This window comes from Cajanus cajan, chromosome 9, assembly GCF_000230855.2.
Source record: "Cajanus cajan strain Asha chromosome 9, NIPB_CcT2T_4, whole genome shotgun sequence".
In the NCBI taxonomy this organism is placed as follows: Eukaryota; Viridiplantae; Streptophyta; class Magnoliopsida; order Fabales; family Fabaceae; genus Cajanus; species Cajanus cajan.
In genome coordinates, this window is record NC_138525.1 from 7,957,411 (window position 1) to 7,985,062 (window position 27,652).

At 33.4% G+C, this 27,652-nt stretch overlaps 2 protein-coding genes across 2 annotated transcripts; one reads left to right on the forward strand and one right to left on the reverse strand.

Moving 5' to 3' along the window:
* On the reverse strand, positions 1–3,050 carry LOC145951911 (uncharacterized). Its single transcript, XM_083064097.1, has 3 exons — positions 2,475–3,050; positions 2,140–2,402; positions 1–2,066 (listed from the first exon to the last, which is right to left on the reverse strand). Exons 1-3 carry the CDS (start codon positions 3,048–3,050, stop codon positions 1,886–1,888), a joined length of 1,020 nt encoding a protein of 339 aa, XP_082920223.1. The 3' UTR covers positions 1–1,885.
* A 13,331-nt stretch (positions 3,051–16,381) lies between these two features.
* PAT2 (protein affected trafficking 2) lies at positions 16,382–25,976 on the forward strand. The gene is made up of 11 exons (XM_020378350.3): positions 16,382–16,786; positions 16,950–17,026; positions 17,312–17,561; positions 17,809–18,426; positions 20,687–20,860; positions 21,062–21,188; positions 21,263–21,372; positions 21,615–21,815; positions 22,380–23,329; positions 23,623–23,892; positions 25,446–25,976. The coding sequence occupies exons 1-11, from the start codon at positions 16,571–16,573 to the stop codon at positions 25,807–25,809; spliced, it is 3,357 nt and encodes a 1,118-aa protein (XP_020233939.1). The 5' UTR covers positions 16,382–16,570; the 3' UTR covers positions 25,810–25,976.
* Positions 25,977–27,652: the final 1,676 nt, after the last annotated feature.

Sequence of the window (27,652 nt, forward strand, 5' to 3'; positions counted from 1 at the left end):
ATTTCTAAAAGGAGGGAAGAATTGTAACACCCCAATTTCCTTAAAAGGATATTTTTATTAGTAATGGCATTTTCGTAATTATTGATGGCATTTTCGTAATTTTATAAAGGTATTAGGGGCATTTGAGTAACTCGGAACGGGCTGTTCCAAAAGTGGAACGGGCCGTTCTGAGCATTTAAAATAAGCTAAAATTTTAGGTTGGGAACGGGCCCAGAACGGGCCGTTCCAACAAGGAGAACGGGCCGTTCCGGAGGGAGAACGGGCCGTTCTGCTGGGTTTTGGAACGGGCCGTTCTGGTTTCAGAACGGGCCGTTATGCTTTTTGGGAACGGGCGTTCCGATTTTGGAACGGGCCGTTCCAGTTGAGAAATTTGCCCACGTTTGAAGGATCCAGAACGGGCCGTTCCGAAATCAGTACGGCCGTTCCGGTTGCGCCAGGAGGCCTATAAATAGGGGCAGGGGGTGAAAATTTGGTACAGAGAAGAAGAAGTGAAAATTTTAGAGAGAGAAAGAAAAGAGAAAGAGAGAGAGAGAGAAGAGAGAAAGAGAGAGAAAGAAAGAAAGAAAGAGAGAGGGAAAGAAAAAAAGGGGATCCAGAGGAGGAGACCCTGCCCAAGTTCCAACTCCGCCTATCCAAGTAAGGGGGGAGTGAGAACCTCGCTCAAGGGTGTGGGGATAATTGTTGGATACACTAGTACACAAAGGGTGTTTTACGTCGTGTATTTTGACCATTTTACGTCGGAAAAGGGTCCGACGTTAATACGGGAGTCGTAAATTTACGTCGCCACTGGAAGAAGACGTAAATTTACGTCGGGCAACTTTTCAGACCGACGTAAAAAGGGTCAAAATCGTGCCACAAATTTACGTCGGACGTGGCCTTGTCCGACGTAAATTTACGTCGGTCTTTGCCAGGCCCGACGTAAATTTACGTCGGACAACGCCATGTCCGACGTAAATTGTGGCAGTTTTTTTTTTAAAAACGTTTGTAAATTGATATACCCAACACCTGCATATAAATATAATCCAGAATACCAAATCTAAACCAGGCAGTCCAGAATAGAAATTCAAATTGTATTTCAAAATTGAATGACAAAAAGAAAATAATATATAAATCTTAAAAAACATAAATTATGACAATGTAAATCCTATTATCCTAAAAAAACTATAAAACATGTTTGTCAATGCTATCTAAATAACTAACTATCAAACTATAAACATAATATCTAACTAACTAAACTTAGAAAAAAAGTTGCCCATTGTTCTCTTATCTTGAGCATCTCATCTTCGGGCAATGGAGATGGATCTTGAAAGACCTGAAAGGGTAATTTAAGTGTCATTAATATGCAATGTTAATTATTCTAAAGGTAAATATAGTTAAATAAATTTTGATATGAATTACCTGCGCCCAAGAATCAATAATACCCGCAGAAACTATGGCTTTCATCCAATACATGATGTAATAGCCACATTCAAACGAGTCTTGTTGCTTATTACACTAAAATGAGAAACAAATAACTATTAATTCCAAAGTCAATAAATTTAAATATTATTGACTGTATGAATTAATTTGCTAACCTTAGGGTATATGAAATGCAATGACTTTGATGATCTGGCTCTTCCACTTAATATATTAGCTCCAGACACGATTCTAATTAATTGAAATAAAAATAAATGTTAGCCAATATATATAATTACAGTGTTAAAACATAATGAAAAAATTTAGTTACCCATGTAATTGGCTTTTAATTTCCTGGCTTGGTTTTCGATGAAGTGAACAAAACCACACCACGGTATATTCCTTAGGAATGATTATCATTAACTGCCAATGAGACCTACATTGTATGACAAACAAATCAGTTAAAAAATTACCATGATTAAAAAATCAATTAAAAAACTAACCCGTCAATGTATGGAGCCATGTATATATGTCTTCTTGAGTCACTCATCCATGTTTGCATATATTGTTGGATCTGGACCTGAGTGTTTCCTGATTTTTGGATGGATTGAGGCTCAATAAATCCATATACTTCTGCTTGTGCTTGCTCCACACTCAATTTGTCCATGTACCTAACACAAATAATTATTATAAGTTAAATGTAATTATTGTAAATTTAGACTCATAAAAGAAAATATGACTTACATGGCCCACAACTGTATGATAGATATATTTAACATGGAGGTTCCCCCAACAATCTCTAATGCATCAGGCAGAGATATGTATAGTGGAACATCAGAGCTATCAACTCCAAAAACTCTAATGTCCCACTGCAATTGAATTGGTTGCTTCTTTAATCGTGGTAATTTGATTAGAAGCTTAGATATGGGATCATCCTCAGCTTCTGCGATATTAGCATCATGAACATGAGGTTCTCTCATGACCTCCTTACCACGATCGATAAAATCCTAAAGAAATAATGAAAATTAGTTAAACAATAATAGAATTATAAGAATCTAAAAGAGCAATAATATAATTACCTTTGCCCGTGCTGAAAGCGGCATGACCAAACATTTTGGCCAAGCTAAGAATGTGCCGGTTGCCTGCCCCACTAGTTGAACCTCTGTATTGGGCAAAGGCACTGGAGCAGCAGCATCTTGAACTTGGTCAACCACAACCCGTGTCCAGTCTGGCTGTAGAGGGACACCATGGATGGTTGAGCCACCCTCAAATACTCGGCCAATAGCCACTAACCGTGGGGGGTCATCCTCAACATATAACTCGCACTGGTTTGGTACATCAGTGTGAGCATGTTCCCCTGAGAAATTTGGAGCAGCACAACTCCCTTTAGTGCTGACTCGAACACCATCATGAGCAACTGCAGTCTGTTGCTGAGAACGAGCCAAAAGTTCAAACTTCTCTTCAAACTGTTTTTCAATATTCTTCAGTTTCTCTTCAAACTGCATCTCCAATCTCTGCTCCAATTTCTGTATAACCTCTTGACTGCAAGAGTCGACAGTGCTCCTCGATGATCGGCCACCAAAGAAATCTCGGTGGCTCCAAGAACCACCAACACCACGCACACGACCTCCGTGCTCTGGCTTTCCTATGGCCATTGTGAGGATATCATTCCGACCATCGGAAACAAATGAGCCTTGGGTGCTCTGCTCAACTAAATCCTCCTGCAACAATAAGGAAGATTAAAAAATCTTATGAATTAAATGAGTTGAAATGAAGAGTCTTAATTTGTATATTTTTACTTACTATTTTATTAGCAACGACCCTTGCAGACTCAGAAGTCATTTGCCCATCTGGTTTTGTCCGGGCTGCTATCCACATCTCATGGCGGGGAGGTGACTCCACACGGTCAGCATCCTCAACCCCTGCTGCCTGTGCCCTAGCCTTCTTCATTTGCTCTTTCAAAATTTTCTTCACCAACATCACGTATCATCTCTTCTAAGTTATCGTTCATCCCTTCAAAATTTTCAGTTGTTGACATTGTTGGAATGTCTAATATTTCTCCGTGCCATGTCCATACTGTATAACTCTTCACAATACCATATATAAACAGGTGATCACGTATTTCTCCAACTTCTTGACGTATCTGATTCAAACATCGAACACATGGACAATAATATGCCCCTTTGATGGGTTTCCCATTTTCTCTTGCAAATTGTAAGAACTCTTCAACTCCATTTCTGTACTCTTGACTAATGCGACTTGCATTCATCCAACTTCGATTCATTATCTATATATTAACACAAATTAACTATTGACTCAGTTATTCATAATTTTTTTAACCTAAACTACAACCCTAAAAAATCGATGGTAAACTAAAGGTCAATGCCTAAAAAAGTCTCTTCTTTAATGCATCTGGAACGGCCGTACTGAAACTAGAACGGGACGTTCCAGATCATCAAATTACAACAAAAAAAATTCCAGCAGAACGGGCCGTTCTCCATGCGGTACGACCCGTACTGCTTGCAGAACGGCCCGTTCTGCAAGGAGAACGGCCCGTTCTGCAAGGAGAACGGCCCGTTCTCCTTGCAGAACGGCCCGTTCCAGAGGAACAAATAGCAAAAAAAAAACAAATAAATTACGGGGACAACAAACTAACCTCAAACGACCAACGTGCTGACACTTACAAACTTGGATACGTTGAATGTAGCCGTAAACGCAGAGGGAGACTCAAGTAATTCAGAGGATTTCGTATAAACTGTGAGCGCGGGAATGAAAATGGGACTTTGGGGGCAATATAGGAGAACTATTACGTCGGATAAGGCGTCGCCGACGTAAATTTACGTCGCCCTTGTTGAACTCCGACGTAAATTTACGTCGGATTTGGGTGGGACCGACGTAAATTTACGTCGGACTACAGGGAACCGACGTAAATTTACGTCGGAATAGTGGTACCCGACGTAAATTAACGTCGGATTGGAGGTACCCGACGTAAATTACCTAATTTACGTCGGTCTAAGAGAGGTCCGACGTAAATTAGTCTCCACTTATTTACGAAACTGCCACCGCGTTTTTACAACGTCGGTGTTTGTGGTTTGCGACGTAAATTGGGTGACGTAAATACCCTTTTTTGCACTAGTGATAGTTATTTGTCGGATTGGCCCCCAATCCTTTGTCGTTATTCTGTTTAATTTCTATTTACTTTACTTTTTGTTGAAGGCGCCGTTGTTCTGTCTAAATTTCTATTTACTTTACTTTGCTTTTTGTTGAAGGTGCCGTTGTTCTGTCCGATTTTCTATTTATTCTACTTTGTTTTTGTTGAAAGTGCCGTTGTTCTGTCTGATTTTCTATTTACTCTACCTTTGTCTTTGTTGAAAGTAATAAATGAGTATGAAATTAATGTTAATAATAAATGAGTTTTAATATGAACAAGAATGCTCTCTGTGAATACCTATGCGGACCTTATGAGGAGTATTGATGACATGACCTTGTGAAATATGGACAAATGACATGAGACCTAAGAATTGACTATTGAGACAAACTATGATTATGAGACTATGACAAATGAGGACATGATGTAATAAATGAAATTATGTAACAAGTTAAATGTTGAGTCCATGAGATTATGAATGTATGACATGCATCATATGCATATATTACTCCAGGTGTGCCGCTGAGGCCGCATACCCACGACTAACAAGGTGTATCTTATGGTCACCCATGACTAACAAGGTGTACCTTAGGGTCACCCACGACTAACAAGGTGTACCTTAGGGTCACCCACGACTAACAAGGTGTACCTTAGGGTCACCCACGATGTAACATGCTAACAAGGTGTACTTTAGGGTCACCGACAGTTGATGCTAACAAGGTGTACCTTAGGGTCACCGACAGTTGATGATATGCTAACCAGGTGTACCTTAGGGTCACCGACAGTTGATGATATGCTAACCAGGTGTACTTTAGGGTCACCGACAGTTGATGATATACTAACCAGGTGTACCTTAGGGTCACCGACAGTTGTGCAGGTGTGCCTTAGGGTCACCAGTGATGATATGTGAAACTTCCTTATGGCGCCACATGCATGTATTTATGAGATGAGTCCATGACATCATTGCATGATAAATGAATGTATTTGTAATATTGATGATGTATGTGTATTGTTTACATGTGACTTATATTTGTTGTGTGTGTGTGTGCTATCTAACCTTTATTCTTCACCTGAAACTGAGTGAGATGTTTCTCACTCCTTTGTTGTTTTTGTATACGTTTTAAATTATGTTGCAGATAATCAACATCATGGGGATGTTGGTGATGAGGCTTAAAGGCTTCAATTGGGCATGCTCTGATAGGATGTGACATCGGGGCATAGTTATTTTTAGTTTAATATGTTATTATTTTAATAACTTTAGTTTCCCTTCTTTGTAATTTCTAACGAAGAGATAACGTAGATAAAGTGTATAATTCAAGGAAAATATATGTTAAGAATTGTAATTTGAACGTTCTTGATAAAAGACCAAGATGTACATTTTTGTTATATTTTATTATATGATTTGGGAGTATAAATTAATTCCTAACAAGGAGGCACTGCCACCTTTACTGGAGTTAATTTATATTTCCTTTATTATTATTTGTATATATATGATTTCTTGTTTTACACTAAATTGTATTGAAAATCTTAACTTCTTTTCTTTTATAATTTTTACACTGGAGTTATGATTTATGAGTTACGAATGTGAATCTTCTACCTTGTTATATTTGAAATATTTGTCAACTATGAAAGATTTTATTTATCCAAAAAGAAGAAAAGTAATATCTTATTGTTACATTTGTTGTATATTAATAATGGGGTAGAGGGTGTCACATTTAGTGGTATCAGAGCAGGTCGATCTAATCGGCCGTGACTTATCGAGATTCTGTTGTGTACTCTGACATTGTTTTGTTTGTTGTATACTTTGGTAATGCTTTGCTTTGATGATGTTTTGCTTTGATAATGATGATGATGATGTTCTCCTTGTGTTGATATTGTAAAGTTTGATATTGTTAAGTTATTTTTTATTTTATTTTATTTTATTTTTTAATTAGAGGAATGATAGTCATGATAGTGTCAGCTAATACCATTATGACCTTTCTTCTTCATTCTTATGATTGCTTAATTGTTTGATACTTACGTAAGAAGTGGTGGTTGAGTAATATCGCTTGTGTTGCAAGCATATGTGCGAGTAGTGGTAGACGAAATATGTTGTTAATATTGTGGGAACTATTGAGGCCTTAGATTTGGGTAAGACATTGATTTATTTTAAAGTGTATTAAGAATTTATGATTGGTGAAATTTTTGAAAGCTATAGTTGTAGCAATTGAATCCAAAGATGAGGTATGTTAAGAATTGGAGTTTTGGTATTCTTAAGGAGAGATTGAAGTGTTGATGATTTTTAGAGTTTGATGGTTGCATGAAAATTTTATTTTCTAAGCCTTTTGTACTGAATAGGTGAGTTATTTGGTTTAGATTTGTAGTGGGAAACTTTGATATGAATTTCAGGTGGAAAGGAGTAAGTTTGGAAGGATTAAGGTATTTCGTGGCATAGATGCTGATGCGTTAGTGTGTAGAGAATGTTTGCACTCCCGTTACAGCAACTTTGGTGATCAGAGGTATAGTTGTAAGCACTGAATATATTTGTTGTGATTTTTGAAGTTTTCTTTAGCTAAGAAGATGATTTGTTTTTTTTTTTTTTTTTTAAAATCTCATGTCTCACTAAGAGTTGTAGCCTATTCACTTAGTGATAGGTTGATATCACGTGGATGAGTATAACTCTTTATGTGTTGTTTTCTTTGATAGTTGTTAAAAATAGAAGTTAGTCTGTATAATAATGTTTTCGGGTTAGTAGGCAATGCAAGGATAAGAATTGACATGTTTTGAGGTGTTTTCGTGTAGATTGAGAGGTTGTTTAAGGTTATATGATGCTATGTGGTAAAGGTTGTTCATGTACATGCTTATGGATGATATATATGAAGGTTTAAAGTAGGCATTCTAATATGACTTGATGTGCATGTATGTCGATATGTGAATAGAAGACCTTAGGGATCAAATGGTGAATGTTGTATGGTTAGTGATATTGATCTTAGGATGTGATATGATCATATTGTAGTTGAAGGTGAAGATATATCCAAGACGGTTGTATGTTAAGTTTTCTAGTCCCTGTAAATTTCAGTTAAGATGAACATGAATCTGTCTTAGGTAGAAGTTATGTTTAAGCAGAGAGATATCTAAGCAAGTTAGCGAGAATAAAAGTTTTATGAGGCTTACTATTGGAGATTTATTGAAAGAATTTCTAGGATAGCATTGCCCTTGACTACATTCACTATGAGGGGTATTGTCTTTATGTGAGATAGTAAGTATAAGAGTAGTTCTAACTCTTATGGCAAGATTGACTAGTGATAATATTACCTGACTCTAGTAAGTCTTATGTGGGATATAGTGATGACTTTGAAGACAGGTTTGGGTGGATTATTGATGCAAAGGTAGTAACTTATGTTTTTAAGCATCTAGGAAATGGAAAATTCATGAGAGAAATTACCTTGAATTAGAAGTTGTAATAGTTACGCTTGAGATTTTAGAAACATTATTGAGATATTTAGTGATTATAAGGATCTTAAATATCTGTTTGATCCGAAGGAATTGAATATGAGATAGAAGAGATAGTTGGAAATTGTAAGGATTAAGATTTTAATCTTAGTTGTTATTTGGGTAAACCTATAGCAGTCGATGCTTTGAATAGGAAATATCTATATTTATCTTTCTTTATGGTCAAAGAGATATATCTTTTGGCTCAAGTTAGGAATTTAAGTTTGATTTGTGAAATTACTCCTAGTAGTAAGGGACTATGTATGACTCGATTAACGAATGGATTATTCAAAGGATATTGAATAAGTATATTAGTCGATTCATTTTGGTGGCCAAAGTATGAGATTATAGGACAAGGTAGTGAATAAGAGTTTTCTTGGAGTATAAATAAAGTGGTAAGACTTGAAGACCGAGTATGAGTACATAGTGAACTTACAATTAGGTGCCTAATCATTGGAGAGGATTATACAAGTTAAACTAATATGGTGACAAATGTCCTGAGTAGGATGAACATTTATCTATCATTTTGATGATATAAGGGTTGAGTTTGATTGAGTAGATTAGAAACTTAAGCATGATGTGTGAGCTCACCCTTAGGAACATTGAATTGAATATGTTGAAAGGATTAATAATGAGATTAGAAGACTCAGGAGTTAGATTCTTTCTTAGTGACCCAAGTGAAAAAGATTGGTAGGAATATAAATAGCCTTTTACAAGTGGAAGTTGATGGTGTTTCGGGATACAAGGATATAATCTATGTGCCTAGTAAACCCAAAATTAAGGAAGATGATCTTAGAGAAAGGACATAAGAATATTTTTAGCATTTATTTAAGAGTTACTGAAATGTATCAGAGTGGCGCAGCGGGAACATGATGGTCTAAAGAGAAGTAGAGAAGTTGAATCAAGGTGTAGAAAGTAAGTTTAAATTTGGAGTGGATGGAGTGTTGAGATTTAAGGATGGGTTGTATATTCCAAATGTGCCAGAACTTAAGAGAGCAATCTTGGAAGAAGGTCATAAGAGCAGTCTTAGTATTCATCTAGGAGTTACTAAGATGTATCAATATCTTAAGAAAATGTTTTGGTGGCCTAAGATGACGGAGGAAGTGGAGGAATTTGTGTATGCTTGCTTAGTATGTTAGAAAGCTAAGGTCGAACACCAAAAACTTTCAGATTTAATACAACCTTTAGACGTTCTAATTTGAAAATAAGATTCTGTATCTATGGATTTAGTTATAGTTATGTATGATATTCTTAAGAAATTTGATCTTATTTGGATTAATGGATAGACTTACCAGGTCTGCTCACCTTGAACTTATTAACATTAGACATTTCTTGGAGAGATTGATAGAGTTGTACATCAATAAGGAAATTTTGAAGAAAGTGCTACATGAGAGTTAGAAAGCAAGATGCGAGAAACTTATCTATTTTTGTTTTCAGGTAAATTTCGGGGACGAAATTTCTAAAAGGAGGGAAGAATTGTAACACCCCAATTTCCTTAAAAGGATATTTTTATTAGTAATGGCATTTTCGTAATTATTGATGACATTTTCGTAATTTTATAAAGGTATTAGGGGCATTTGAGTAACTCGGAACGGGCTGTTCCGAAAGTGGAACGGGCCGTTCTGAGCATTTAAAATAAGCTAAAATTTTAGGTTGGGAACGGGCCCAGAACGGGCCGTTCCAACAAGGAGAACGGGCCGTTCCGGAGGGAGAACGGGCCGTTCTGCTGGGTTTTGGAACGGGCCGTTCTGGTTTCAGAACGGGCCGTTCTGCTTTTTGGGAACGGGCGTTCCGATTTTGGAACGGGCCGTTCCAGTTGAGAAATTTGCCCACGTTTGAAGGATCCAGAACGGGCCGTTCCGAAATCAGTACGGCCGTTCCGGTTGCGCCAGGAGGCCTATAAATAGGGGCAGGGGGTGAAAATTTGGTACAGAGAAGAAGAAGTGAAAATTTTAGAGAGAGAAAGAAAAGAGAAAGAGAGAGAGAGAGAAGAGAGAAAGAGAGAGAAAGAAAGAAAGAAAGAGAGAGGGAAAGAAAAAAAGGGGATCCAGAGGAGGAGACCCTGCCCAAGTTCCAACTCCGCCTATCCAGGTAAGGGGGGGAGTGAGAACCTCGCTCAAGGGTGTGGGGATAATTGTTGGATAGTTATTTGTCGGATTGGCCCCCAATCCTTTGTCGTTATTCTGTTTAATTTCTATTTACTTTACTTTTTGTTGAAGGCGCCGTTGTTCTGTCTAAATTTCTATTTACTTTACTTTGCTTTTTGTTGAAGGTGCCGTTGTTCTGTCCGATTTTCTATTTATTCTACTTTGTTTTTGTTGAAAGTGCCGTTGTTCTGTCTGATTTTCTATTTACTCTACCTTTGTCTTTGTTGAAAGTAATAAATGAGTATGAAATTAATGTTAATAATAAATGAGTTTTAATATGAACAAGAATGCTCTCTGTGAATACCTATGCGGACCTTATGAGGAGTATTGATGACATGACCTTGTGAAATATGGACAAATGACATGAGACCTAAGAATTGACTATTGAGACAAACTATGATTATGAGACTATGACAAATGAGGACATGATGTAATAAATGAAATTATGTAACAAGTTAAATGTTGAGTCCATGAGATTATGAATGTATGACATGCATCATATGCATATATTACTCTAGGTGTGCCGCTGAGGCCGCATACCCACGACTAACAAGGTGTATCTTATGGTCATCCACGACTAACAAGGTGTACCTTAGGGTCACCCACGACTAACAAGGTGTACCTTAGGGTCACCCACGACTAACAAGGTGTACCTTAGGGTCACCCACGATGTAACATGCTAACAAGGTGTACTTTAGGGTCACCGACAGTTGATGCTAACAAGGTGTACCTTAGGGTCACCGACAGTTGATGATATGCTAACCAGGTGTACCTTAGGGTCACCGACAGTTGATGATATGCTAACCAGGTGTACTTTAGGGTCACCGACAGTTGATGATATGCTAACCAGGTGTACCTTAGGGTCACCGACAGTTGTGCAGGTGTGCCTTAGGGTCACCAGTGATGATATGTGAAACTTCCTTATGGCGCCACATGCATGTATTTATGAGATGAGTCCATGACATCATTGCATGATAAATGAATGTATTTGTAATATTGATGATGTATGTGTATTGTTTACATGTGACTTATATTTGTTGTGTGTGTGTGTGCTATCTAACCTTTATTCTTCACCTGAAACTGAGTGAGATGTTTCTCACTCCTTTGTTGTTTTTGTATATGTTTTAAATTATGTTGCAGATAATCAACATCATGGGGATGTTGGTGATGAGGCTTAAAGGCTTCAATTGGGCATGCTCTGATAGGATGTGACATCGGGGCATAGTTATTTTTAGTTTAATATGTTATTGTTTTAATAACTTTAGTTTCCCTTCTTTGTAATTTCTAACGAAGAGATAACGTAGATAAAGTGTATAATTCAAGGAAAATATATGTTAAGAATTGTAATTTGAACGTTCTTGATAAAAGACCAAGATGTACATTTTTGTTATATTTTATTATATGATTTGGGAGTATAAATTAATTCCTAACCAGGAGGCACTGCCACCTTTACTGGAGTTAATTTATATTTCCTTTATTATTATTTGTATATATATGATTTCTTGTTTTACACTAAATTGTATTGAAAATCTTAACTTCTTTTCTTTTATAATTTTTACACTGGAGTTATGATTTATGAGTTACGAATGTGAATCTTCTACCTTGTTATATTTGAAATATTTGTCAACTATGAAAGATTTTATTTATCCAAAAAGAAGAAAAGTAATATCTTATTGTTACATTTGTTGTATATTAATAATGGGGTAGAGGGTGTCACAGAGGAGATGTTCAAAGTTCAGTTGGGAAAACTTTGACAAGATGCGACATTAAGACATTAGTTAAGAAAATGCTTTTCTATTAGTTTTTGAATTATGAACCTATATTTTATTGATTAAAATTGTTTTAGTATCAAATTTAAATTCATTGTAATCGCTTTCAAATTTAGTTTTGTTTAATGTGATACTTCTACTTAAAGGTTTTTAATTTATTTAGCAAGATTATTTAAAAAAATTCTTATTATATCGTTGAAATGATGCACGTGGGGTAGAATGTGTCACATATTTATGTATAGTAAAGTTCATTTTTGTTAGGGTTTGATGTAACATGATTCATTCTCATGCATACATTCTAAGTTATTAATCTCAATTATTTTTTATTATTCTTGCTTTATCTTCTTTCTTTAATGTTTGTTACAATTTGATCTCCCTTAACTTGAGTTTGTGGATTTAAAGTCATTGAAAAAGTCGTATGAACCTTTGAATTGAGTACAACGGCTAATGGTGTTTACATTTAGAAATGGAGTATACACTACTAGTCATTTATAAACTATTATTTTTAAAGTTGTTTTCTTTACTAGGTTATGCAAAAAATTGGTAACTTAGTCAAGAAATTTAATCTCTAATTTGTAGGTAATCAAGGTTTGAGTAATTTTGTAAATTAAATAATAATTTCTGAACTTATAACTAGATCAAAGCTTGTTTGCAAGCATGAGATTAATGTTTGGAGAAATTAAACTCCAACATGTTTCATTATTGTGTTAAAATCAATTTTTGAAATGTTTGATAAAAATCTCAAAAGATAAATTTTATTTTTATTGGCAATACTTTATTGCATTTAAGTTAATTTGTGCTAAACCAACTTTTCGACAAACTAATTTTCATTCTTTTTGGGTTTTAGCATAATATGTTGAGTTACTATTGTCATATGTTACATAAATTTTATTGGGAGACAATTTTTAATTTGAAAATACTATAATGTGATTTGGCACGCTTTTATGTTAACACTTAACAACCACACTTCGCACTATATTGCCACTCTACACTCCTTGTTCTAGAATTCAAAAAGAACCAACAACCATAATCACAAATTGGCCTATGTTTCTCCATAGAACTATGATTAGGAAATTCATAATGACAATCTCAATTCATTTTTCAATAACCATTTTAAGAGAAAACTAAGTACTTACCTTCAATTATTTTATAAATTTTAAATGTTGTTTTTCTTCATGAAAGTAATTGTTTTCATAAGCAAAAGATTTCACAAACTTAGAATAGTTGTCTCCTTCTTTACGATAATCATAATAGAGAGTCTCTTGAACAACGACATGGTGGTGCAACCATTGCAACATCAGGAAAACCCTAAGTGGTGAACGAGGCCGCTTGAAGCACAATTACCAATTTGGGACCTTGTGCCTCGATGCTTACTCATTGACACATGTTGCCCTCTGTTCAACTTCCTCCACACCACCCGCATATAAACTTTGCGCTTATGCTTTCCCATACATTTGTGGTTCTCACAAATATATGACTTCTCCCTAACCCACTTCAAGGACCCATTGTTGTTGTTGTTTGGGTGGCAAGGTAATGGCTAAGGATGTTGGCTTAGACCTATGTGTGAATAATCGGAGATGTTGGCTAGAGATGTTTTATGGATTTCAAGTGAAATTATCTAATCACCTATGAAATTGGTTATGAAAAAACAATTTTGTATGCTATTTTTAAAATTGGTCAATAACCAATTTTAAAAGTATCTCGCTACAACATAAACGAAAATAAAATCAGTTGTGTATAATTGACTTAATGGACTCAAAATAACTAATTTAATATACATTTTTTTTCACTAGTGTCTAAATAAATTTTTTGGTATTTATAGATAAGGTTTCATTTTGTGAAGTGTGTTGTGACCAACTTCCATTACCATTAATATTTCATGTCTTCTAGACCATCTCATACACTCGAGTAGGCATTAAAACATTTACGAAATATTTGCACGAGTAAAACTACCGTTATAGTCCATAACACTTGAGCCATTAAAATTACAATTTCGTTTTGTATAGTTTTTTTCAACTCCAACCTATAAATTTTATTTTTAAGGGGTAAGACTTTTGTGGGTTATGCCACTCCATTTATTGTAATTGATATAGGGATGACAAAAAAATTTGTACCCATAGGTAATAACCGAATCCGTCCCGATTTTAACGGAAAATACTCGATTTGACCGGATATGGATATAATAAAACCCAAAATATTAAACCAGGGACGGGGATAAATATATATTTACCCACTCCATCCTCGTCCTCGTCCTCGTCCCTGTCCTCATTCCCATCCCCAATTTAATATTTGTTTCCGACTTGATTATTTTAAAAAATTTTAATATTGAAGAATTAGTATTTCTAAAGTCTCTTGATTAAAATACGAGATATACAAAAAACCTAATTACCATTGTAATATAACAAAAAGATAAGTTAAAAATATTGTGTGTTGTTTTTGCAAAAAGAAATTAATTAATTTTTTACAGTATGAGTACGGGTACACCTGATACTCGACGAAGACGAGAATGAAAAAAAAAAATACATATCCATCAAGTATTGGGAACAAGGACGGGTTTAAATCATAGATACCCGTACTTGCCTCATTTTGTTGTCATACCTAAATTAATCATTCTATCTCTACCATAATTTTAAAACCTAACTGATAGATGACTTGATAGAGTTATTGGATTGGTGAATCACTAGTTGAATCATATAAATTATTATAAATACAATTAATTTAATTTAAGTGTGTATATATATTATTTGTCAAATATATTTATAAAAAAAATAAATGGCTTGCTGTAAAACAAAATATCCTCAACTTTAGGACATTCTTGGCCACCGTAAGTTTATTCTATTTTTACTAAAAAAAATTAACTCACCTTCACCCGCGCGTAGAATAATGTTTTAAACTCAAACTTGTCACATGTAATATATAATTAAATTATAATTTAAATTAAGGACATAGTATAAAAAATTATTTTAGTTAATCTTATACCATCTAATCATATCAAATTAGTCGCAGATAAAACAAATAAAATAGCATGCACAACAATTTAATTTCAAACCTTTGAAATAAAAGGATCAAATTTGTAACTCTAAATGGTTCAACCAAAAAATCACTTAAATTAAATTGATTCATACCGAGTCGATTGCATAATCAATCAAATATGAGATTTGAACAAATTAAATTATTGATTCTAGTTCAATCGATCAGAAACTAATTTGAATAAATTTATAAAACTATAATCTCTACAACACTTTTAAGATAAAGTCAATTAACAACTGCATTGTTATAATAAAGTTGCATAATAAACGATGCAACAACTCTGCATCCATATTATTTAATTTTTTTTAAATTGAGTAATTATAATGAAATTGAAATGATTGAGAAATATTATTTTATTAATTGTACAAATGACAAGTGAAAAGCATTAAACAACAAAGAGAATACTAAAATTACCGTTATTAACCATACAAATTAAATATTTATTATATATAAAATCATAACATAAATTTGTAATAAATTATATATATATATATAAATAATATTCAAAATTTATAAAAATAAATATTTTTAAATTATAAATTATATCATAAATTTATAATAAATAATTTTTATTTTGATACAATATTTTAATTATTCATAATTTATTTTAAAAATATTAAAATTTAATTTGTAAATAATATAATAAATATTAATTAAATTAGATAAAAAATTAAAACAAATTGTAATAACTTTTTCATTAAATAAATATGTCCTCTAAAATTGCCAAAAATATTTTCCCTCTAATTAACCCTATTCAATTTAGATAAGGGAATTTAATGAGAAAAAGAAAAAAAATAAAGATTATATTTTGTACACTATAAACCATCCCCGATTATTAAACAAACACGATAAGTCATCATAATAATTATTTAAATTAAGAAAATATTAAATAACTTATTAAAATAAAATAATATTTTAATTTAATTACTTTAAATTTAATTATTCACTCATATATATCAAACACGAATTTTGCATGAGAGTATTTTTAGAATCCATTCCTTAACGAGAACATTCTTAATTTTTTTTTTTTGACTTCATATCTAAAATTTTCAATTTATTATATTTATTATAAATTATAATTTAATATTTTAACACAATATAAAATACAATTTATATATTTAAATATATCTATTTATATAAATTTAAAATATAATTTATATATTTAAATATAATATTTATTTACATATGTAATTTATTATAAAATTTAATTATATAATAAATGTTTAACCCGTAAAATACACTGTTAAAACATTAGTTTACTATTATCTTAGTCGTTAAAATATATTAATATTATCTTTTAATCACATTATATTTAATTTTGAATTAATATAATTATTAATTTACACTTGTTTTAATTTTTCTGGATTTAATTCGAAATTCATGACCATAATAAGTTTTCACTCTTGAAAGGTAAATCTGGAGCGGAGAAAAACATTCCAATATGTTATTTTTGCTTTTGGAGCATCCAAGCGATCAGTAGCTCTTGCTGCACACGCCGTGGCTTGGCTCGTAGCTCTTGTCCGAGTACAGTTTTAGTTTAGCTTCAAAACAGCAGAAACAAGACCACAGATCAGAAACAATTGAATTGATTCCATTCCGAGGGAGAAAAAATGTTCCCCCAATTCGGAGCGACGGCGGAATCTCTGACCAAGGCGTCGACGGCGGTGCTCCGGATCGGCACCGACGCCCACCTATACGACGATCCCGAAGACGTCAACATCGCTCCTCTCCTCGACAGCAAGTTCGATTCCGAGAAGTGCGAAGCTCTCAAGCGCTTGCTCGCTCTCATCGCTCAGGGCTTCGACGTCTCCAACTTCTTCCCGCAGGTTTCCGATCTAAATGACGCCGAATTTGAAAATTTCGTATTTAGACACATCTTGTGATGCAGTTTTTTTTGTTCGCGAACTAGTTTGATTGATTTTTGTTCATTTATGTGTTATTCATGCTCTGTATATCTGATTTCGTTTCGATTGTGAACGTACATTACAGGTTGTTAAAAATGTCGCGTCTCAGTCGTTGGAAGTGAAGAAGCTGGTCTACTTGTACCTCCTGCACTATGCTGAAAAGTAAGTACCTGCTTGAAGTCTATATAACTCTTTTTGGATTTGTGTATAATGACTTGAGAAGTATGCGTTGCTGGTGGATCAAATGTATTTTTTGTTTAGACATTGGGAAACGTGATTTAGGTATTGGCCTTTTGGACTCCGGTTTGGCTATGTGCTAGAATTATGCCTTTGAAAGTCAATTTATCATGTTGTTTCCTGAATTGTAGCGGTCTGCAGTCTTGAATTTTATCATTGACGAGTTATTGTTGTTGTTTTCTTAATGTTGAGTTTGTTTCTTTTACTTAGGCGTCCAAATGAGGCGTTGCTGTCGATTAATTGCTTCCAGAAGGACCTTGGGGACACAAATCCGTTGGTGAGGGCATGGGCACTACGTGCCATGGCTGGAATCCGCCTTCATGTAATTGCACCGCTTGTTATTGTTGCGGTGCAAAAATGTGCAAGAGATCCATCTGTCTATGTTAGAAAATGTGCTGCTAATGCTCTTCCCAAGCTTCATGATTTGCGGATGGAGGAACATGCTTCTGCAATTGAAGAGGTCTGGTTAATGTATTGAAGTTTTTGATATTTGTCTTCAGTTGGACCTAGATGACATAATAATAATGGAAAGAAAAATGTGACTTTTTCTTCAGGGTTTCCTTGGGTTACATACTTTTGAACTAAAAATTATTATAAGACAGTTAGTTATATGCCAGATTTTTTTTAATTTTTTTTTATTTAATCAATGTATTGCTGGAAAGCCATACAGGTTGAGTACATAAATTATGATCCTGCTTACACTGCAGATTGTTGGACTACTTTTAAATGACCATTCCCCAGGAGTTGTTGGAGCTGCTGCATCTGCCTTTACTTCTGTTTGCCCCAACAATTTTTCATTGATTGGAAGAAATTACAAACGGTTGTGTGAGATTCTTCCTGATGTGGAAGAGTGGGGTCAAATAATTTTAATTGGGATTCTTCTGCGGTATGTGATAGCAAGGCTTGGGCTTGTCAAAGAATCTATCATGTTTTCTTTGTTTAATAAAGACATTGAAAATTTAGAGGAAGATGAATCCTACATCACTTCAAATGAGGAGGCTGGTTATGCCATTGATAATAATGTATCTGAATTGGGCAATATGATCTTCCAATGTTACATAGAAGGGCCAGATGAGTACTTATCACGCTCAAGTTCTACAAATAGGGTTGCTCCTAAATTAGATGTATCACAATTTACATCTTGCAGTAACGAAGTTGTGAAGATCCTGCTGCAGTGTACATCACCATTGTTATGGAGTAATAACAGTGCAGTTGTTCTTGCAGCTGCTGGTGTACACTGGATAATGGCTTCTAAGGAGCACGTCAAAAGAATTGTTAAACCACTCTTGTTTGTCCTGCGATCATCGTCTGCCTCAAGATATGTCGTATGCAACTTTTCTTGAATCCTTTGCTAGTTTGTTTATTTTGTTTTACACCTGTTCTTTTACATTCTGTTACATTCATTTGTTTGTTATTTGATATGCTTTTATAAATTATATATGGAATCTGCTTCCGATGTGTAAATGTGTACCATATAGGTTGTTTTTATTCTCTAATCTCTAATTCATTATCACTATCACATCTTTCATTTATTTTTTTTATTTGATGATGTTTCTATTTCCCCCCTTGTTGATTATATTATGTTACTGCCCATCCTTGTGACTCATGAAACTGTTAAATGAGTTTAGTGATAAGAAGATTGATGTTCCTCGCCTCTGAAAGAAAAAAAAACTGTCTGTGCTTGATATCATTTAAATTAGTTTTAGAAAAGGACAAAGGAAAAGTTTGGGTAGAGGGTCATTGAAGTGATGTGATACCTACCATGAGACGAGAATTATCTATTGCTTAGGTTTCTTAATACACCTCCCGTAATCGAGAGTCTAAATTTTGCAGATATGATCCTTAAATATAAAATAGTATATATTTTTTTGGTTGATGTCCCAAATATGAGCTGAATGAATACATCAGCATAACTGTACCTGAGTGAATGCTAGAGGGTCATTGAAGTGATCTGATACCCACCATGCAATGAGAATTATATATTGCTTAGGTTTCTTAAAATACCTCCCATAGTCAAGAGTCTAGACTTTGCAGTTATAGATTTTGATGAGCCTAAAATATAAAATATCTTTTTTTGGTTGATGTCCCAAATATGAGTTGAAGGGATATGTTATACATCATCATAACTGAACCTGAGTGAATGCTAGTGGGATATATATTACAATTTATAGTGTAGGGTCAGGAATACCTAAAGCATCCCCTGGAACTTAGTAACAAGGTTGTTAAACTTGTGGAGGGCCTGCAAACTCGACTAGTAAGAGTTTATCTTATGTTAAAATAATACTAAAATTCTAACTTTATTCATACTATATAACATAAATAACAAAATATCATACTGACCGTAAGTAAAATTATCCAAAGAAGATAAAATCAACAACATAGTGAAAATAAACCATAAATCCATAAAATGCAAGTAACAAAGTATCAAATGTAACCCAAGTACAAAGGACAGGGAAAGTTGTGGAGAAGAGTTCACACTTTGTTAAAAAACAGACAGGGTTGCAGGGGTGATCTCAAACAGCAGGGGCAGTGGGGCACGACGTATGCATTTGCCATTGAGAATGATTGGGGAGGAAGAACAATTCGCAACTGATTTTAGGTCTGCGAATGGAATTAGACAATTAAATAGAAAAACAGGCGGGGGGGGGGGGGTTGTTCAAAAGACTTCAATACAAGTAACTTTGGGGCGGTTCAACAATTCTTTTTAAAAAAAAATCCTAAAATCGAACCCAAAACTTGCTGGTTTAACAAGTTTGTCGCTGAATTAACCAATTTGATCCAAGTTTACACGAACCCGAGTTTGCATGCGAGTTGTCTCGTTTTGGGTCTATAAACTCATACAAATTTACGATTTAACACATGAGTTTAACAACCAGGCTTAGTAATAATCTTATTCCTAGTCTTATCCTTCATTTATTACATTCTGACAAGTTCATGACCCTTCGAGGAGTCATATGGTGTGGGTACAAAGTTAGAACTTTTAATATTATTAATTATTATTATTATTATTATTTTTGTTGTTGTTGTTGTTATTATTATTATTATTATTATTATTATTATACATGAATGGCATTGTTTTGGAATTTTGATGGTTTTCAGTTGTGGGGGTGGTGACAGTTGTCAGAATATGCATTAACGAATAAATATTTACTACTCGGACATGTAAAAAAGAATGCTTTTTTCCTGGAATGAACGAAATGATTGATTGATGATTCATTCATGTCAATATTCAAAGTGTAGATGAGATTGGTGATTTCTTTACTTAATGCAATGAGAGATAGCATTGTATCTGCAGCATGTTAAAATTTTGCAAGGGGTATTTTTTGCTGAATCTTTTGGGAGGTAATGGTGTTTGATTGTTCCTGTGAGATATCTTGCTTGTTTTTACTATTGACATGTATTACTCTCGTCCAATTAAAATGTTGGATTTTGTCTCTAGTGAATATTTTTGGTATAAAAATATTATTACTTGGAGAGATAGGATACATAGAACATATTCTTGGATAAGGCAAGAAAACATACATTCTCAATTTCTTCATTACTTGACTTCAATGTTAATTATTGTTTGTTCATTTACTTGTGCAGGTATTGTGCAATATCCAAGTGTTTGCTAAAGCTATGCCATCTCTCTTTGCTCCACACTATCAAGATTTTTTCATATGCTCTTCAGATTCCTATCAGATAAAGGCACTGAAGCTGGATATACTTTCTTCTATTGTCACTGATTCATCCATTTCCTTCATTTATAAAGAGTTTCAGGTATTCTTTAATATGATTAAACTATGTTAATCAATATTTAAGCTGATTTTTGGTGTTCATGGTGGGAGCTTAAGCTGACATCCACTGTCACCTGTTCATAGGTTTGATTAGTTTTTATGGTTTTTTGCATTTATCTTTGCCATGACATTTAAATCATGGACTTTGGTGCGTAAATTGACACTCTTCTTAGTGTGTTGCTAGGATTATATCAGGGATCCGGATAGGAGATTTGCTGCTGACACAGTTGCTGCCATTGGTCTATGTGCTCAGCGACTTCCAAAAATGGCAACTTCATGCTTGGAAGGATTGTTGACTCTGGTTGGACAAGGTGTGTGATCTGGTTGTCAAGTCTATTTATTAAAGAAATATATCACGTTTCTTGTTTAATATCCATATTTGCAGAATTTTTTTGTGGTGAAATTAGATCCTTGGATGGAGAAGAGGGTGTGCTAGTTCAGGCAATTATATCTATCAAATCAATTATAAAATTAGAACCACCCAGTTATGAGAAGGTATTCTTCGAATATAATCATCTCCCTTTGTATCATTATTCCCTTTTTACTTTTTTTGTATTAAAACTTGTTTCTAGAATAGATACAATATGGAGTATGTGGAACAAACTGAACCTGTGATTGGACAGCATACTAGTATCTTGTGTGTGGGATTGCCATTCTTGAGTTAGTAGTAGTTGCAATCTTTTGGTACATTTCTTGTGCAGTTATGACTGAAACCTCTAGTCTTTTTATTTCAATAGGTTATAATTCAGTTAGTCCGTAGCTTGGATAAAATCAAGGTTCCTGCTGCCCGTGCGATGATTATTTGGATGTTGGGGGAGTATTGCTCTTTGGGTGAGATAATTCCAAGGATGTTGAGTACCGTACTTAAGTATCTTGCTTGGTCTTTTACATCTGAAGCATTAGAAGCTAAGCTTCAGATTCTTAATACAACTGCAAAGGTATGTCATCAAATTATTTTTATACTATTTTATGAAAAAAAAACTGTTATTTTAATTTTTATATTTGTTGTTTTTTGATGGATTAATATGATCATTGCACAAATGTTTTCTACTACTAGCCTTCTCCTTCCTTTTCTTCAATTGAGCTTTACAGATCCATTTGGTGAGTATTTGCATGTGGTCATTTTGGAGTCATTGGTTGTTCAAGGGTCAAACATAATATATGGTTGATTTATATATGGTTTACAAATGGTTTGCACTTTGCACAGTTTTTTTTTCTTTCCAAAATAGATATTATAAGGTTGATGTATATCACCATGCATTCTATATTGTTTGTTGCTTTCCCAATTTCTAAGTTAGAAGATGTAATTGTATTTGAATTTTATTTATGTACTGTTAAATGTGTATGGCACTATTTAGTAACCGATGTTAAAACTTGGGACCATACATGCTATGTTCCTGAATTTTATATGCATGCTTCTTTTCTTTTTTTATATAAGAAAAAAATGCGTTAGAGTAAATTAAAAGTAATGAGTTTATAATTTAAATGGCTTTCGGTGACAGGTCTTATTGTGCATTAAGGGAGAAGATATTTTGACCATGAGAAAAATTTGGAGTTATGTAATTGAACTGGCTGAATGTGACCTTAAATATGATATTCGTGATCGTGCACGTTTCTTAAAGAAACTTCTCTCTAGTAATTTGGAGTCTCAACATGGGGAGGAAGAAAATAGTGAATCACAAAAAAGAGACCAGTCCTATATACTGGCAGAATGCATATTGGGCGGACAGACAAAAGCTGTGACCGTTCAATCTGAACCTATTGATTTCCGGTTTTATCTCCCGGGCTCTCTTTCACAGTTAGTATTCCATGCAGCTCCAGGTTATGAGCCTCTCCCAAAACCTTGTAGCTTGCCATACACTGATCTTGATCAGTATGATGGAGCTACTAAGAGTGATTCAGATGAGGAGGATCCAGGAACATCTGGATCTTTGGATGAGGAAAGTGCTTCTAATTATAGTTCTGAACAGTCTATTACTGGTTCAGGCAATGCCAGTGACAGTGATGAATCTGTTTCTGGTAATGAAGGTGAAGATAATGCTAAACCATTGATTCAGATTTCAGACACCAGCAATGTTTGTGACACTGGTTTTCGGGACTTGATGTCAACGAAGTCTCTTGAGTCTTGGTTAGATGAACCGACCAGGTCATCTAAAGGAAGTGAGATAAAACAAAGCCAAATTCGAAGTTCTTCAGCAAGAATAACCATCGGAAATATTGGCAGCCGAGTAAAACCCAAATGCTACACTCTCTTAGATCCTGCAAATGGAAATGGGTTAAGGGTGAATTATTCATTTTCATCTGAGACTTCTAGCATATCCTCTCACCTTGTATGTTTGGAAGTATTGTTTGAAAATTGTTCTCTGGAGCCCATGTTTGATATAGTCTTGATAGATGAAGATTATAGCAAAAGCTCTGATTCTACCAATCAAACATCACCAACAACTGAAAAGTAAGTTCTAATCTTTTCAGATTTTGTTTGGTGGTTGTCTTCATTTTTCTTCTTTTATAATTTGGAATTTATATACTTATTTGTATTATTGATATGTTCTAATAGCTTAAATGTTTTTGTTTTTACTGGGTTCCATAAATTAGTACCTATCACTTTTAGGTGAAAATTTGAATTTAGATTGCCTGTACATCGTGTAAACTTAGGTATATATACTGGCTAATTTACCCTTGTGAAATCTTTACGTGCTGGCTTCAAAGTGCTTCATGCGGACTACTTTTATGTCTCTGTTGCAGTACCTTGAAATTTCATGTTGATAAACCAGCACTGATTTCCATGGAGGAAATCCCTTCTCTGGAGCCTGGTCAGACAGCAAAGCGGACTCTGCTAGTTCGTTTCCATCACCACCTTTTGCCTCTGAAACTGGCTTTATTTTGCAATGACAAGAAATTCCCTGTCAAGTTAAGGCCCGACATAGGATACTTTGTGAAACCACTTCCCATCAGTATTGAAGATTTCAGAGATAAGGAATCTCGCCTTCCAGGGATGTTTGAATATGTGAGGAGGTATGACTGATTGACTGTCATGTGTTTGTTAAATATATCGATCATGTGACTTGTAGGAAAACTTATGGTTCTTCATGCTATCATTCTCGATAGTTCTCCTTCTCCACACTTATTATGTTGAAAACTTAACATAGTGTTTGGTTGGAGGGAGGGGAGGGGAGCAAAACCCCTCCTCATCCAATTTTATTGTCCCCCTCCAATATTGGGGGGATTTCGAGGGGTGGAGAGCGATTTTAAAATATTTTTATTATAATGTTCAAAATATCCTTAATTATGTCATTAAATTTAAAATTACAAAGATACAAAAGTAAATTGATTTTTAAAATCCCTTCCCTCCTCTTGTGAACTAAACAAAAAAAGAGTTACCTTTTCTCTTTTCAGCCAAACAAAATTTCTAACTCTTTCACTTCCCTCCTTAGAACCAAAATAGACCCTAAAATACTACGATAGAGGATCAGGCATAGGTCAAATTCTTATGAAATGCCATCCATATGCAAGATGAGAGTGTGTCAGGGAGAAAAAAGGTGGAGTCTTTAATTTAAAATTAAAATTTGAACTTCAAAGAATAGGAAGTTTCTTATAACTTATAAGTATATGGGGGCAATTGAGTGACTTTAAATTTAAATTATTTTGGTCTTTTAACCGTTTATTCAGTATTGTGGCTGTATTTGGACGTCAAAAATAAACCTGGCTTAAATTTTGAACGGTATGGATATTACTTATTCAAGTTCTTTATTTTATTTCTATATATCCTTTAGGCATCCTTGGGAAAGCATATCTGAAATGTGGTTTTATGTTTCTCTGAATCCATTATCGGTTATACTTCAAAGTTCAAAGAGAAAGTTAAAGCAGTATATACCACATGTCAATTAGTTTTAATTGTGTTAGAATCTACAATAATTTGGGGCCTGTTTGGTTAATGGAGATATTTTCTGTTTTCATCAATTATTATGATTTACAAGTATGTTTTCTTGTTTCTTTGTACAAGTCTTTAAAAACGAAGAATAAAATGAAAACAGTGTGACCTTTTTGTAATTATTAATGAAAATATAAAACAGTTCCACAAACCAAACAAACCCTTATAGTTTACCTATATGGCTATGCAGATAGCCTATCTTAGCTTCCTGCCCAGCTAATTTTTGACTTTGTTAAAAATGTTGTTAGGATTAGGATCTATAATAAACACACTTTTGCAAGTGTTTGCTAGCTTCAGAATATTAACTATCTGGCTCAGGTAATTCTTGTCAGATAAAGTAATGCTGCATCGTGATTTGAATAGCAACTGAAGAGATTGGAATTGGAATTGCCTTGTTAATTTGAATGATGATAGAAACAGAATCTATTGTGTGCATTAACTGACAGTAATTATCTGTTTATTATGAGCTTACTTTTTATGTTCCCTGCACCTTCCGGACTCTTTTTCCCTTTTATTTTATTTTTTTTCCTGTTTCATTCTTGGGATAAGGTTTTTTTTTTTTTTTTTTTTTTTTTTTTTTTTTTTTTTCCATCTAAGGATTTTCTAAATTGGATTTTATTGCATAATTTGCATACAGTTGCACCTTTACTGATCACATTCTAGAGCTGAACAAGGGCAGCAACTCTTTGACAGAGGACAAATTCCTCGTGATTTGTGAAACGATAGCACTAAAGATGCTGAGCAATGCAAATCTTTCTCTTGTATCTGTGGATATGCCGGTTGCTGCCAACCTTGATGATGCATCTGGTTTATGTTTGCGTTTCAGCAGTGAGATCTTGAGCAATTCCATGCCATGCTTAATTACAGTTACTGTTGAAGGTAAATGCTCCGACCCATTAATTGTTTCTGTAAAAGTTAACTGTGAAGAGACCGTATTTGGCTTAAATTTGTTGAATAGGGTTGTCAATTTCTTAGTTGAGCCGTCTGTTACCCAGTTATAAGATTTGACGGAAAATTTATTGGATTTTTTTAATAGCTTTTTGTGAGGTATGTAATTCCGAATTTTCTTTTTTATATATTGTTCGGAAAGAGTAAAAAACGGGTGGGCTGCCGGGACGAGTGACTATAATCCCTTTTATGTTTAATCTCTAATTTTCCATTGACGTTATGTCTCCGCAATTCTAATTACTCAATATTATTGAATGAATTTACACGCAATAAATTTATCCATTAATATTGTTTGTGTTTTGTTAGCGTTTCTTGTTTCTTGTTTCTCCTTTCTCGTGGAAAGGAACTCCACTGACACGCTATATTAAATTCCATCATATAGATTTTGCGGGAGGCAAATTTTCTGATTGTAAGAAAATAAAACTAATGGTTATTGTATGACTAATTGTGTAAGGAGCCTATATATATTTTTTATTGCGTTGCAAAATTTAAATAGATGATGAAGGATATTATTTGGGTTGGGTATCCCCCTTCTTTCACAGGTATTAGTAAGGTCTGATTTTATTTATTAGCTAGCTATATTTAATGGGCTTCTACTCATTACCCGCTACAGTGACAATTCCTTAACAGTAATTTGTGAGATGTAGGAATTTTGTACTTTAATATTTTATTTAATAAAGATATTTAAAAAAATCAATATTTGATAGATCTATTGATATTACATTTAGTTTTAAATTTAAAGATTACGAGTTTGAGTCTTATTTTTATAAGAATGATTAATTTTTAATATTATTTTAAATTTTAAAAATAAAATTATGTAAAAAATGTATACATCGGGATAATTTTCTTTATTATATGTTATAGATAATATGGTTTAACACTATCAAACTATTTATTTACTCTCTGTTTTTTTTTAATTTGACGTTTAAGATTTATGCACAAAAATTAAAAAATGATTGATATTTTAATTTTTTAAAATATTTATTACTTATTTTTCTGTTATACTTTTAAGGTAGTTGGAGAAGAAATATGTATATTAAAAATGAATAAATATATTGTTCAGTAAAAATGTATTAATTATCAAGAGTAAAAATGAAAAAGCAAAATTAATAAGTCATTAATTTTAAAAAAATAACAATAAAAAAGAACAGAAAAATAATATCAAAACGACTATGAATAAAAATCGGACGAAATATATAACTAATTGGCATGTACTTTTAAAAGAAGAAATTTTGTGATGGTAATAAATACTTGTTCAATTTAATTTTAAAAGGGTAATGCTAGAGAACGCATGAGTGGCTAAGCTTCCTAGCATTTTTATTTTTTGTAAAAAGAACAAGTCAAGAACCGGAAAATTAAAAAGAGAAAATCACATTGTTTCCTGTCTGATGTTTCCGGTATATATTCTTTTACACATCTCTTGATCAGCAATTACTACTTTAAATCTATTTCTATATATTAAATAGAAACCATTACTAAATTTTGGATATTAAATATAAACTATTACTAAATTTTGAATTACTAATTAAGTGAACAGTAATATTTAATTTGAGAATGTTTATTATGATATTTCCGTTTTCTCATCTTTACCAATTTTAATAATAAAAAATTATAATATGTATGAGAGTATTTTTAAGAATTTATTTTTAACAAGAGTATTTGTTAGGTATTTTTCCTTCGATAAGAGAGTTCTTAATAATTCTTTTATCTTTTTATCCAATTTTTATTTCATATTTATTTATAAATTAAATTTTATTATCTTTAAAATAAATTATCAACGATTAAAATAATTATGTCACAATATAAATTATTTATCATAAATTTAAAAATATAATTTATTTATATAAATATATGATTTATTATAAATTTTAATTATATATAATAAATATTTAGTCT